Source organism: Pleurodeles waltl, chromosome 3_2 (assembly GCF_031143425.1).
Source record: "Pleurodeles waltl isolate 20211129_DDA chromosome 3_2, aPleWal1.hap1.20221129, whole genome shotgun sequence".
Lineage (NCBI taxonomy): Eukaryota > Metazoa > Chordata > Amphibia > Caudata > Salamandridae > Pleurodeles > Pleurodeles waltl.
In genome coordinates, this window is record NC_090441.1 from 175,411,569 (window position 1) to 175,426,448 (window position 14,880).

General features: G+C 44.1%; 1 protein-coding gene across 1 annotated transcript in view; it reads left to right on the forward strand.

The window, feature by feature from the left end:
• Positions 1-14,880, forward strand: part of LOC138286650 (sterol 26-hydroxylase, mitochondrial-like) — a 155,028-nt gene that overhangs the window by 76,310 nt on the left and 63,838 nt on the right. Inside the window, exons 3-4 of the mRNA XM_069227112.1 lie at positions 493-683; positions 6,822-7,019. Of these exons, the coding sequence (XP_069083213.1) occupies positions 493-683; positions 6,822-7,019 (389 nt within the window). The remainder of the gene's footprint in view (positions 1-492; positions 684-6,821; positions 7,020-14,880) is intronic.

The window sequence follows — 14,880 nt, forward strand, 5'->3', positions numbered from 1 at the left end:
TAGGTTTCTCCAACCCGGCTGTATACACAGCCTGGATGGAGAAACAGCACAGACCCCAGGCTTGTGTCTGAGCGGCAGTGACTGTCAGCCAGACCAATCCTGACGCTGCTTACATGCTGTGTCTAGCAGTATTGTTGGGGAGCCTGTGCTGGTGTCCCAGTGAATGCTGGGACACCACATGGAAGGAAGAGGAGCGCGAGGCGGCAGGAGACGGAGACCGCAGTAAGGCAAGTTTTAATTTTTTTTTTTATTTCCCCCCCTCTGTCTCCGTCCCTTCGCCCCGCACCCTCCCCTTGAGATTTGCGGCCGCCGCCACTGTTCACAGCTGTGGCACAGGGTCTAGTGGCATTGGACTATTTATTTCATGCTATTGCAGATGTTCAGTGTTGTTTTAAATCAGTTACCATATTGAAAATGGGTCCTGTAACTTTAGAGGCTGGGAGGTAAATTAGGTACAAAAAGCCTTCTATACACTTTCTTCTTCTCTTGTAGAGATGGTGAGCAGTGGCACCAGCTCCGCACCGTCCTCAACCAGAGGATGCTGAAGCCGGTGGAGGCTGTGCGCTACACCGGGGTCATTAATGAGGTGGTGACCGACCTCCTTGTTAGGCTCAAGGAGATGAGATCCTCAGGCATGATGGTGGAAGACATGGTCAACGTCCTCTACAGATTCGCCTTTGAAGGTAAGATATCTGGATCTTCTGTCGGTGAACTTTGCATCATTCTGATGTGACTATAGAGCTTCTCAAAAGACTCCCATACCTTCCAGTCTTCCTGAGATTTTGAATCTATTCAGGCCAGCGCATAGCTGCAGAAACATGGCAAGTCGGATTTGAATGATGGGGAGGCATTGGCAATTTGTAGGCAGCAATAGATTTAGAGAACTAAATCCAGGTTTAAGGAAGTAAACACTTACTTTTAAATCCATTTAGTGTGAAACAAATAGTAAGAAATCTTTAGCTCTAAATTGTCAGGAAGTGGGGCTAAAGCATTGAACATCGTTTCCCTTGGGTGGCACATGTACGTTCCCTTGCAACCACCCATGGTTTTTGATGCAAATCCCTAGCTACTTAAAAAGTTAGACAGGAATTTGCATCAATAATTACATCTCCTTGATGCATGCGTAACGTGTGACAAAACGTTTCTCAAAACATTTCTGTGTTTGCATGTGTACTGTAATGTACAGCACACACACAAAGTTAGAATTTTTCCAACTGATGTCTAAGGGTAGTATTTTGGACTGGAAGGGTGCCCTTGCTGTAAAAAAAAAAAAAAAAAAAACATAAAGCAGATATATGGTGCAAAAGTGTGGCATGACACAAGCCTCCAAAAGTGCACCTGCACCAGCGGAGAGAGAAACAGCGCCATATCCCATTAAAGATGGCCCTGCTCTGCTCTCACCCTTTGAAGCACCTTTGATTGCTGTGCTGCGTTCTGTCAAATCCTAGTAAATTTGGCCGTGTGTTTTTATTGTTCAAATACCAAATCATGCCTTCTGGACTTTGCAGTGCTTCTGCAGCACTTTAGTATTTTAATAATGAGGTGTGATGTATTCATGTGTTCTGCATTGGAAATCTAGATATTTTAATACACTGGTACCTTGGAAAATCCCACATCTCATGTTAAGGTAGTGTTGCAACATTTAAACAGAATGCCACCTTTTTTGCTTAAATGGACAAGTGTCTTTTTCAGATCACAACTGTGGATTGTTTGGGGGTAAATCATTACACTTGAGGGCATGATGGATGAGAAGAAAGTAGCAGCAATGGTGCAATGGCCTACTCTTGCTTCAGTTAAGGATTTGTTGGGGCTTTTTTGGAACATTTCTATAGGAGGTTTATGCATCTGATTTCTGAAATTGTAAGGCCTGTCACCAAATTACTACACAAAGAAGTAGCTTTTGTTTGGTCAACTAAAGTAGACCAGGTGTCTTGTGTTCTTGTAAGAAATAAAGTTTTTATATTGCTCCAATTTTGCTTACATTTTGCAACCCCTTAATGTAGAATGTCCCTTAATTGTTGAGACAGATGCTTTTTCATGCAATGAGAGGCTTTTTAGCTCTAATATTTGAATACTAGCCAGGTTCATCCAGTAGTTTATTACGCAAGCATATACAAATTACAGAAATTTGTCGTTTGTGAAATCAACTCTGGCACTCACCTCAAGACAATTCAAATGGACTTTGTTTTCCATGACTATCATTATGTGATAAACTATAGGCCAGGTCCAATAATGAACAGGCTGATGCCTTACCAAGAGAAGAACAGAACAGCTGGAACGTGTAAATCAATCTACTGATATTCCACAACTAATTTTATATACAAAGTAGTTGTGCTATCACTCTGTTTTATTAATCAATGGGGATTCTTTTTGACATAAAAAAAGTTCATCCATACCTAAAGCGGTTTGATATAAAGATCAAAGAACAATGACATAGATATTTTGGGAAAGTGGATTATTAGTTGCATTGGATGGTAGTGCAACACAAGTAACAATGTCACTATCCTTGTTGGGGCCAGGAAAGTGATCAGCATTTCAAATCTGAGGGCAATCCTTGGTAAATACAACACAGAGCAGACAGGCTTAACTTAAGATAGTGTGTCAAGCAATTAGAAGTACCAAAACGGTTAAAAACTAGAACTAGAAAACAGAATACAATAAAATCCCACTCCAATGTATGAAAATAGAGAACAATTGAATGAACATGAATTCAGATGAATAAAGCAATGAAAAGCTCTGAGCACCAACTATGGTCATCTGGTTGTATTTGACTGGCATCTAGGCACGGTTCAAGGCAAACTGCAATGTAGGGCAGGTTGGATGCAGAAACCAGTTTGGCCAGGTCACAGGTTTTACTTTCGGACTTAGGGCCTGATTTACAACTTGGCAGATGGAATACAAATGTGACGGATATCCCGTCCGCTGTATTATGATCCCCATAGTATAAAATGGGACCGTAATATGGCGGACAGGATATCTGCCACGTTTGTGACGGAGTATTCCCCTCTGGCAAGTTCTAAATCAGGCCCTTGGTCTCTGAAATGGAAGTGAAAAGTCCTCGGTAGGAAAAGGCCACAGGCTGTAGCCGAGATGAGCTCCGCGAGGCCAGATAGCCATTGTTTGACGTCACGGTGAAGCCATTGATTTTTTATGGGAAAGCACAGAGTGGGGGAAATTCAAATTTCACATCCAAGGAAGGTCGCTCACCGGCCAGATACTTTTAGCCCCTTCACCCTGTCAAGGTTTCTACCTTTGGGTTTTGCCACATGTTTTGGAGCTCTGATTTCTCCAGCAGGGCAAGACCAAAAACTGTAGCTAAACAGGGCTTCAAGAGGCCAGATAGCTCCTCTTCAATGTCTTGCTGAAATGGATTTGCTGCTGTAGAAAAGGTCAGCGTGGGAGCAATCTGACTCTTTGGCTCAGCGGCAACACACTTTAATCAGATTGACTTGGCAGGTTTGTCCTGGTCCTCTGGAAGTCTTTGTTGCCAAAAGGTTTTTAAGTTCCTTGTTTTTCAGGATGTTAGGGGGAGTACAGTTTGACACAGCCAAGGGTCCCAGGTCCTCAGGAACAGCACTTGGGGGTCAAGTCTCACTCCAGCAGAAGCCACCAGCAGGGTCCAGCGTAGATCTTGTTGGAACTGGTAAGCTAAGCTTTTCTGGAAAAAATGGCTTCTAGCAGCTAGTTGTGTCGCTGTAGCTTAACAGGAGGTCAGTCAACTGACCGCTGAAGTCCACTTCTTTGTCCTGGGTACAAGTAGGAGCAGGTCCAGCCTTTTAGGTCTCCTCACAGGTCTCAACAGCAGTAGCAGTCCTTCTGTCTTCCACAGGTCCTGCAGAGGTCTGAAGAGGGCGCCCAGGGGTGCCACGTTTATGCCTTGCACTAATCTGTGGGTGGGGGTGACTCCCGGCCCCTCCCTAAGCAATAAGAAGAACATTTCCAGGGGTAATCCTAACCACCTTTGCAGCAGTTTCTCTCTGCCCTACTGGTATATTCTGTCATGTGTAATTGGAGAGCGCGCTCTCACCTGCAGGGGTTATCCTTGAGTAGGTATATGTGTCTAACCCAGCCTAGGGTGCGTAGGTTAGCTGAAGAGCCAGGTCTTCACCTTTTTTGGGGAATTCAAGAACAGGGGAGAGGCTCTGATGTGAAGTGGGAGGTCGTTTGTTGCTTTAAAAGTGATGTAAGTGAACGCCCGTCCTGCTCTGGTTCTGTATACGCATTGTATGTGTCGTGCAGAGCTTAGATGCCTGGGTTGTTGATCAAAGGAGATGCAGTTAGTCAGATAGGTGGAGCTAAAGTACTGATGCACCCTATACCTATGTGTGAGCATTTTGTAATAAGCAGGTTTGTGTATCAGGGGCCATTGGACCTCCCTGGGATGTGATGTGATGTGAGTTCTTCATGTGTGGTTGAGGATGAGTCAGGCTGCCAAATTCTGGATATTTTGTAGACTATTGGTGAGTTGCTTGGTGATACCGGCCTAGGGGGTCTTTACGTAGTCTTGTTATAAAGTGATATATGTAGTTGGTAGTACACACCTGATACACTCCATTAGGAGCAGTTCCTCCATTATAGGGGAGGAGTTTCACCCTGCTAAAAAATGCCCCAGAAAGGTCCCAGAGATGACAAATAAAATGGTGGTAAAGTTTATTTACTGCTATTTTTTTCACCAACCAGTCCCAAACACTGTCAGGAACGGGCGGGGCAATTGCTGCTGAGTGGCAGGAGGGAGCTGTGTGATTATGTTTAAAGTGTGCGTGTCCCTTTGTATTGCCGTCTTGCGACGGCCACCAGACATGCACATTTTAACTCTTTCTAACCCAGCTGTCTAAGACCGCTGGTTAACAGCATGAGAGCAGCACCAGGATTGGTTAGGGGAGAGAAGACCGAACACCGGAGCAAGGAGGAAGTCGTTTGGCAAGCCAAGAAGGAAAGAGGCTTTTTCTTTTATTTTCTATCGGAGATAGCAGTGCGAACAATGAGCCGCTAGGTGTCCTGCAGGCAACAGGTGAACAAACTATAGCTGGATAATTTACAATTGGTGAATGTGCCATCTACTCATGTGCTTTTTCATGTAGCCTCATGGTGTGCAGGTCTCCTTACTTTAATTTCTGATACATCCTGAAATCTGATAACGCATAGCCCCACCTTTTTGAGTAATCTTTGTTTTATTATTTTTCTTTTTAACAAAAGGTGGTTGCAACAGTAAGATGTTCTTAAGGGAACTGTGAAAAGAAACTCGCATTTCTACATGTCGCTTAGCACTTTTTCTAAGCACCAAGCATCACCGTTAAGAGACAAACATATCATTGCCTTGTCTAATTAGTTTTTTTTTAAAAACAGTCCTGAGATCCTGCATACTACTAAAGCAAGTTGTCGTAATCATTACTTTGTGCTCACAATCCCTCAGGTTAAACTATCACGTCTCTTGACACTGAAACACATTTAAAATTAGCAGATGCCTTCCTAAGAAATAAAAGAGCTGTCACAATTGTCCATCCATAAGTTTCTCTGCAAACACCCCTGTCCTTCTCTCCAGACAAGAGTGAATGGTGAGACTTCACTCATGTTTGTAAGGCCATTGAGGGTACGTGAGTGAGACTCCAGTGAGTGCTATTGAGGTATTTAGTAGGGAAAGGAGTCGCGAGTGAGTAGGGCTATTCCCAGTAGTTGTTAATTTAAGAACTAGTATCTCAGATGGAAGACAAGATGGCAGTTGGGGGTTGCACACTAACTAGCTGTGGGTGTGGGCCCCATATTCTGTTCTAGCTCTAGGGCCCTTGGCAACATTGCTACACCACTAAAAAAATTACAGTACAGCATAATTACAGTGAGCAATAAATCACAATAAACACAATCAATCAACAGATCCTAAATAAGTAAGAGTCACTGTGGTGTGATACCGGTGGTGTGTGTGTCACTGTAGAGTCCTAGTGACACATGTGCACTGTGTAAATCACAGTCCATGCTTAACCCCAAGAGGGTGGTGACTAGAGACCAAAACTTATAGAGCGGACACCAGAACCACCTCTCTGCTCTGGTTGACCAAAAACTCATCTGGGTTGGATGCAACAGATTGTTAATCTCAGCACATGAACAACTCTGATAAAATACCGCCTTCTCCAACAATTGTATTGAATAAGTTAACTGAGAAATTAGCCAATTATTGGCCAGGTTTAGAGTGGCTTCTTTAACAGAGGTATTACACATACCAGATTTAGGGTATCAGAAGCCTGGCCAGATGACAGAGCCCATTAATAATAGTTCTAGGCCAACATGGAAACAAAAGGTGATAGGGGCTCGAGTGGAGAGACGAAGAGTTTAGTAGCTGTAATTATGTTGCTAATTTACTCTGAGCTCAGAAGGGTATATTTGGTCAGTGACTTTGTTGTGCCATTGGGCGAGTGAATGACATCTTGGCAAGGTAGGCTAGTGTAGCACGGCTCTTGGAAACTGAATGGAAACTATCTTCTTATGAAAGAAATCAGCAATGTGATTTTATTGTAATTGCATTTGTCAGCTAACATGGCAGAGTCTTTGTGACTGGGTTGACTACTTAAATCCATGATGACCATTTGGTTCTTCCGCTCTGTTTATTTCCTCATCTTCCTTTTGTTCTCCTTCCCCTTTTGTTCACCACTTGTCTGTGCAGTTCTCCGCTTCCCTTGATTTGCATCTTCTCCGCTTTATTCTCCCCTTTTCTTTGTTAGCCTCTTCTTCACTCTCCATTCTTCTCTCCTCTTTACTCCTCTTTACTCCTTCCTCTGATTCCTTTCTTCTGTGTGTACCAGCCTCTCTCATACTTCTCATCTTTCCAGGAATCTCAGCCATCCTCTTTGAGACACGTCTGGGCTGCCTTGAAGAGAAGATCCCACCCGAAACTCAGCACTTCATCGACTCGATTGCCCAAATGTTCAAGAACAACATCTACGTGATGATGCTGCCCACCTGGACCCAGGGCATCCTGCCTTTCTGGACACGATACCTGGATGGCTGGGATACCATCTTCGCCTTCGGTGAGCCTTAATATGGCCTATGTGAATTTACTTTTAAAGTTATTCTCTCAGCAGTCACACCTTGCTAACACTGGATTATCTTGTAGTCAGATGAGAACACTTCTTACATATGGTCAGAGGCTACAACCGACTATTTCTAACGTGCTTACTAGTAACTTATAGAGTAAATTAAGGGAAACAAATCTCATTCGCCACAATGTGATACGGATGGCCAGCCATTCGCTCTTCTGTTGGCATGAGATGTGATTAAACGTTCAAAACAGGATATTTAATATCTCCCACTTTATTCCAGTAAGCAAGAAAAAGGCATCATTTGGTAGATCTGCATAATAATATAAAACCGTTATGATGTCATTTATTTTCAGACGTTGATTCTAACATTTGTTTGGCCACATTTGTGAACAATGGTGGATGCCGTCTCATAAATAGAGTCAGAACTATTGAAAAGACTAGAGAAGCCTTGGAGGAAAAATACCCAAATGATCAGATTAGAAGATTTAACATATAAGCTGTATCCAAAATCATTGAAGGTCACTATGAAATAAATACAGTTTTTTCTGTAAACTCAGATTCCTGAAGATCAGTTGCTCCAAAGGATATTTAGTTAATGCAATAAAACCTTTATATATTCTATGAAGTGAACATTTTTCACCAGTAAAACCTATAAAGATAGTTTTCAACTACACCACAACCGTTCTTTAAGGCAAAATGTATTATTAAAGGTACTGTCACTTGCACTAGGTAATGGCACACAGAAATTATTTTGTTTCTGACCAACTTGCATTTTCTACATAGATTTAAAGGTTGTGGACACGGTACAGAGAGCCACACATACTATCACACCATCCTAATTTGAGCTTCATACTAAGAAGGCCACCTGGTCTCATAAAAAGGGGATCATGTGGCCCTTGGAGTGGATTTTTGGTTGGATTTGTCAATCTTGACATCTTTAAGGTCTGATCAAGTCCTGAATAGAGTAGAGAGTCAATATCAACATCATGCATGTTTACATTGATTCATCCATAACAGAGTTGTACTCTAGGTTACAACACAGTATTCAACGGGAAGCCCATCTTTGAAAAGTGATCAGTAAATAATGTTTCCTAAAAATACTACAGCTACCCTTCGTCATCGGCTTCATTGGCACTATGAACCTCGAATTACCTGAAGTGAAAAATAATAGCATTAAGCTGGTACAAGGACATAACATTGATAGGAGACGCACACTAGCCATTGCAAGAGTTATGGCTTATGTTCAGTCAAAGCATGAAGTTAGAGGGCACAAATTAATATGTCCACTATCCCTATCTAGTGGATATTGAGCTCAGCAAGCTCCTCTTAGGCTGAAATAACTGATGAATTAGGCTACTGTACAATTAAGGAAAAGAGAGTGCAGGATGCTTTAGACACCTCTTTACATTTGAAAGATGTTTGCATTTGAGACCCCCTAAAAGAAGAGATTTGGAGGTCGAGCTCTATTTTAAACTTTTGGGTCTTACTGAAAAATCTGGCATGGATCTTGTTCTTCTGGACTTACTTTGAACAAACCTTCTCTAAAGACTGCAAGAGGAAATGCCGTAGTTCTGTAGATTCTCATGAACTCTTTGGGGCTGATTACAATTGGGCCAAGAATGGGTGAGTTATTTACTGCACATGGTTAATACCAAGAGCATTGTCTACACTATTTACAAGGCACAATAAATGCTTTCTAATAGGCTTTTTCCTCTGAGGAATGAAGAATTACTTGTGAAGTTGTGCTTTCTATACTGAATATTGCATGTCTAAGAATGAGGCAGTGTTTAGCACATTAAGTAAGATTTTGGCAAGAATCGGAAACTACCTACTAGTTTCCAATCATGGCCTTTGTGTCTGGAAGTACTTATCCCATTAACTCAAAAAAGGGAGATTCGGGGGTCTATCTGAAATCTTTGTTATTTTTTGCAGGTCTACGGCAACAATAATATTCAAAGTAGTAGGTCAGTGGTTCCCAACCTTTTTTACTTCTGCGGACCCCTAGTTTATCAGTACTTGAACCAGGGGACCCCCACTGAATCATTATTGGAATCCGGGGACCCTCCTACTGAGTCATTACTGAAAGCTGGGGACCTAATCTGTTAATATTATTTAATTTTCTGAGCAGTCGCAGACCCCCCAAGCAGGCTTTGCGGACCCCCAGGGGTCCCTGGACCACAGGTTGGGAACCACTGCAGTAGGCCATAGAACTGCCATAATGTTAACCTCTGCTATACGAGCCAACATCAGTTAGGAATTGGCTTGTAATTTAGATTGAAGAATGAAAATAACAAGGTACAGAATTTTGTACATGATTGAGAGAACAGATGAAGTGGAATTCATGAGAAGGCTTTGTAGAAGGGGTAGCAGAAGTCATCATGGTTTGTATCCTTTGATCTAACTTGTCTTAGGTTACATGTAAAACCGGTGATAGCCTATGATATAAAAAGTTAGAATTGAAGTGGCTGGCTTGGAATTTGATAAACCTTGTCCCAAACTACTTCCTTAGGATCAACATACCAGTAGCCATCTAAGTCATGTTTCAATTCATTTTCTCAATAAGGAATACATCACTGCTAATTCAATATATGCTGACCTTATTAAGTATTGATGTATGTTAGAAATGGGGTCTTTGGTTGGCAGTCAGTTTACCCCCTGTCCAAGCAAGGACCCTCACTCTAGTCAGAGTAAGTCACACACACTCCAAATTATCCCGTGCCCACCCTCTGGTAGCTTGGCACCGAGCAGTCAGGCTGAACTCAGAAGGCAATGTGTAAAGTATTTGTGCAATAAATCATACAATACCACCATATAACACCACAAAAATACACCACACAGTGTTTAGAAAAATATTAAATATTTATCTGATAAGATGCAGGTCAAAACGGTTAAAGATGCAAGAAGTAAATGTTGAGATATCACTGAAAAGTGATATAAATTGTCTTAAGTCTTTTCAAAACAAATGTCTCTTAAAAACATTAAAGGTCTCTTGCAAGCACAAAGTACCTGGTTCGCGTTCAAAACTCCGCAAGGGACCGCAGAGGAGGTGCTGCGTGGAAAACGGAGAGGTGTGCGTCGGTTTCGCCCCTTCACACACCGACTTGCATCATTATTTTGCACGCAGGGGAAGACTTTGCGTCATTTTCCGGCGCCCGGACTTGGTTCCTCTTCGGGTTGCAGGGTTTTCTGGCGCCCCGGGGACAGTGCGTGGAATCCTGGGCTTGCGGAGCAAAGTCACAAGCGATGCGTCGATTCCTCTCTGGAAGTCAAACTGCGTTGTCCCGGTTCAGCTGTGCGTCGATCCGGTGGGCCGTGCATCGAAGTTCCGGTAGTTACGCAGGTGCTGCATAAATTTTCTCCTTGCAAAGTCGGGCTGCATCGTTCCGGTTCAGCGTGCGGCAAATTTCTCACCGCAGGGCTGACCTTGTGTCGTTTTTAGCAGGCTGTGCGTCAAATTTTCGCCGCACAAGGAGTCCAGTTGCAGGACTGAAGTCTTTTTGGTCCTGAGACTTCAGGTAACAGGAGGCAAGTTCTATCCAAGCCCTTGGAGAGCACTTCGCAGCACAGCTAGAGAGCAGCAAGGCAGCAGGACAACAGCAAGGCAGCAGTCCTTGTCAGAAAAGCAGTCCCAGTGTGTTCTTTGGGCAGCCAGGAACTTCCTCTTGGCAGGTCTGGTTCAGGGATTCTTCACCAGCAGGTTTCTTGTCCAGAAGTGTCTGTGAGGTAGAGTGTCTACCCCAAGAAGTGTCTGTGAGGTAGAGTGTCTACCCCAAGAAGTGTCGAAAGTCTGTGGTTTTGGGTCCTCTTCTTATACCCATTTTGGCCTTTGAAGTAGGCCGAGTTCAAAGGAAAGTCTCACTTGTTTGTGAAATCCTGCCTTGCCCAGGCAAGACCTCAGACACACACCAGGGGGTTGGAGTCTGCATTGTGTGAGGGCAGGCACAGCCCTTTCAGGTGTGAGTGACGACTCCTTCCCTCCCTCCTAGCACAGATGGCTCATCAGAATATGCAGGCTACACCCCAGACCCCTTTGTGTCACTGTCTGGAGAGAGGTGCAAACAGCCCAACTGTCAAACTAACCCAGACATGGAATCCACAAACAGACAGAGGGGGTGATTCTAACTTCGGCGGGCGGCGGAGGACGCCCGCCAAAGTTCCCCCACCAAAATACCGCTCCACGGTCGAAAGACCGCTGAGGGTATTTTGGGATTTGCCCTGGGCTGGCGGGCGGCCGCCAAAAGGCCGCCCGCCAGCCCAGGGCAAATCAACCTTCCCACGAGGACGCCAGCTCAGAATTGAGCCGGCGTAGTGGGAAGGTGCGACGGGTGCAGTGGCACCCGTCGCGTATTTCAGTGTCTGCATAGCAGACACTGAAATACTTTGTGGGGCCCTCTTACGGGGGCCCCTGCAGTGCCCATGCCATTGGCATGGGCACTGCAGGGGCCCCCAGGGGCCCCGCGGCACCCCCTACCGCCATCCTGTTCCTGGCGGGAGACCCGCCAGGAACAGGATGGCGGTAGGGGGTGTCAGAATCCCCATGGCGGGGGAGCGCGCTCCGCCGCCATGAAGGATTCTGCAGGGCAGCGGGAAACCGGCGGGAGACCGCCGGTTTCCCGCATCTGACCGCGGCCGAACCGCCGCGGTCAGAATGCCCAGCGGTGCACCGCCAGCCTGTTGGCGGTGCTACCACGGTCATTCGCCCTGGCGGTTTTTACCGCCAGGGTTAGAATGACCACCAGAGTCTCACAAATGGTTCATACAAGAAAATGCCCACTTTCTAAAAGTGGCATTTTCAAACACACAATCTTAAAACCAATTTTACTAAAAGATGTATTTTTAAATTGAGTTCAGAGGTCCCAAGCTACACATGTCTATCTGCTCCCAAAGTGAATCTATTGCTTTAATCATGTTTAAAGGCAGCCCCCATGTTAACCTATTAGAGAGATAGGCCTTGCAACAGTGAAAACCGAACTTGGCTGTATTTCACTGTCAGGACATATAAAACACAATAGTATATGTCCTACCTTAACCATACACTGCACCCTGCCCATGGTGCTACCTAGGGCCTACCTTAGGGGTGTCTTATATGTAGGAAAAGGGAAGGGTTAGGCCTGGCTAGTGGGTACAAGTCGAATTTACAGTTTAAAACTGCACACACAGACACTGCAGTGGCAGGTCTGAGACATGATTACAGGACTATTTATGTGGGTGGCACAATCAGTGCTGCAGGCCCACTAGTAGCATTTGATTTACAGGCCCTGGGCACCTCTAGTGCACTTTACTAGGGACTTACTGGTAAATCAAATATTCCAATCATGGATAAACCAATTAACAGTACAATTTACACAGAGAGCATATGCACTTTAGCACTGGTTAGCAGTGGTGAAGTGCTCAGAGTTCAAAAGCCAACAAAAAGAGGTCAGGAAAAATAAGAGGAAGGAGGCAAAAAGTTTGGGGATGACCCTGTAAAAAGGGCCAGGTCCAACAATGTACTTAACAAAGATAGCATCCATTAAATTAGCGGTGATGTATTTGTTATTGAGAAAATTCTCAGATTAATAACTGATTCGAGCAAAAGAATGATTAACTCCTTTTACCTTCAGAAAAACACTAAAGATAGTCATATTTTTTGTAGATGTTATCTAGAAGATTAAATTTCTGTATTAATTTACTGAAAGGCAATACTTATCTCCAATCATTTACTGAGTACTCTCTTCAAGTGCTCATGAAAGGGTGAAAAGATTACACCATATGTTAAAAAAGCAAACAATTCTCCTTTTTTCAAAGAAGTAGCGCCAATAGCAAGAGCCCTGCTTCCAGCCATAAACACACACACTGTAAAGGTAAAATTATTTTGCCATTGCTAAATATAATACTGGGTAAAATTAAATGTAACACAACAGTTGCAGAAGGACAGTGTGGCATCGTTCATAGAGGCCTCCCTCCTTTACACAATTAAGGATGCATGGAAAATGGAAGACTTTTTATGAGGAGCATTGGTGGCCAAGTGACATTAGCTTTTGGCTACACCTCATGCCTTCCTGGTTTATTTTTTACTATGACGGGAAGTGGGCTGCACAGCCCTCAGGAAGAGGAGAAGAACCGGTTGTATTAGAAGCTAATACTAGGTTGCCATCTTGCATCATACTGGATAAAGTGTGATAGCCAGATTCACAAGAAGCATCAACTTTAGTTCTTGTGTTGGAGTGGGTGATATGTCACTTAACCTAGGGCACATATTTCAGCTGTTGCTAAATAGGACTGTCACACAGAGACAGGTCAGGGCACAAAGTTTCTGTAACTTAGCAGACAATTTATACAAGTCTCACAGAGGTCCAAGGGGATATGGAGATGTGATTGATATGTTCGCTCGTAAGTTCAGACTTTCTAGTTATGTCCTAGCTACTAGCGCTATTTCTGGTTTTGATTTCAGTCAAGTACTTGGGCCATAGGTAAATTAAGACCACATGCAAATTGTCAACCATTTAGGTCATCATTGTTTTGCCATGACTGAGAAGAGGCAACCTCGACATTCTCCTTCTATGTTGCTTGTAGAAACTGACAAACTCAGATTGAAAATAAGAGTTTCTGATTCTAAGGGCCTGGCTATGAGCAAAGATGGATATTTTCCTTTAAATTCACACCTCTGTCCCACTTAAAGCCATTTCCCCTCCCTGTTTCCAGATTTCCAAAGATCTTCAGATCTTCACTATTGTGAAGTTCTTATCCTCTTTAAAATGCATTTTTGCGATAGCAGCGCCCTTTCCCTCCTTTCCCTAGGAATTCAGGGAAGCAAGCTGCCATGAATCATGGTTTACTCGTAGCGAGCCTCGAGGAGGTTTCACTAACTTTGAAACTGTGTCACGGACTGACCTTCACCGGGTGGCTACTGGGTCTCCACTTGACCCAGCCCTGCCTTGGATTATGGAATTGAGGGATGGAGGTTATCGCCTCGGCCCCCTGTGACCTGATACATTTATCCCTGAAGTCGGTTCAGGTTCCCCCAGAATGGAAACACACTACTATGGTTTCTGTCTTGAAAAAACCCTCGCTAGATCCTAGTAAATCTGAAAATCTTAGACCTATCCCTTGTTGCCAAAATAGCAAAAGTAGAAATGCGTGAATCAGAAGCTGATGCAGTTTATTGAGGTTAATGACCTGTTGCACGAGAGCCAATCAGGTTTCCGCCCTCACCACAGTACTGAGTCAGTCTATTATTAGCTTCTAAATCACTTAGGGACACGGTGGACGAAGGTGATACTGCTGCTCTGATAATGCTGGATCTAAGCCAGCTTTTGACACCGTGCCCCATGGCATACTGCTGGAACGGTTATGGACCTTGGGCATTAGTGGATCCGCCCTAAGGTGGATAGCCTCCTTTCTTCATAACCACACATTTCAGGTAGTACAACAGCCCTGCTCCTCTGAGACTTTCCTGTTGAAACAAGGCGTGCCCCAGGGCTCGGCGTTTAGTCCTACACTTTTCTATCTCTATATGTGTCCCTTGGCGGAGGTGGTTGAAAGGTGAGGTGTCAAAATTGTGTCTTATGCTTACGACACCCAACTGATTGTTGCCCTTACCCAGAGCCATGGGTCTTCTGCCGAGCATTTCAGATCTTGCCTGGCTAGCCTTGCCAGCTGGATGGAACAGAGCTGCCTCAAGTTGAATGCCGGAAAAACCGAAGTGGTGGTGATTGGGAGCCAACCCTCAATTTGGTCTTCAGCATGGTGGCCTAATACCTGGGATCAGGGCCGGCCCCTAAGCAAGCACTGAAAAATGTCGGCACCTGGTTTGATACCAATTTCAGCTTTGAAAAACACATCTGTAGTTTGGCAGGCACCTGCTTTG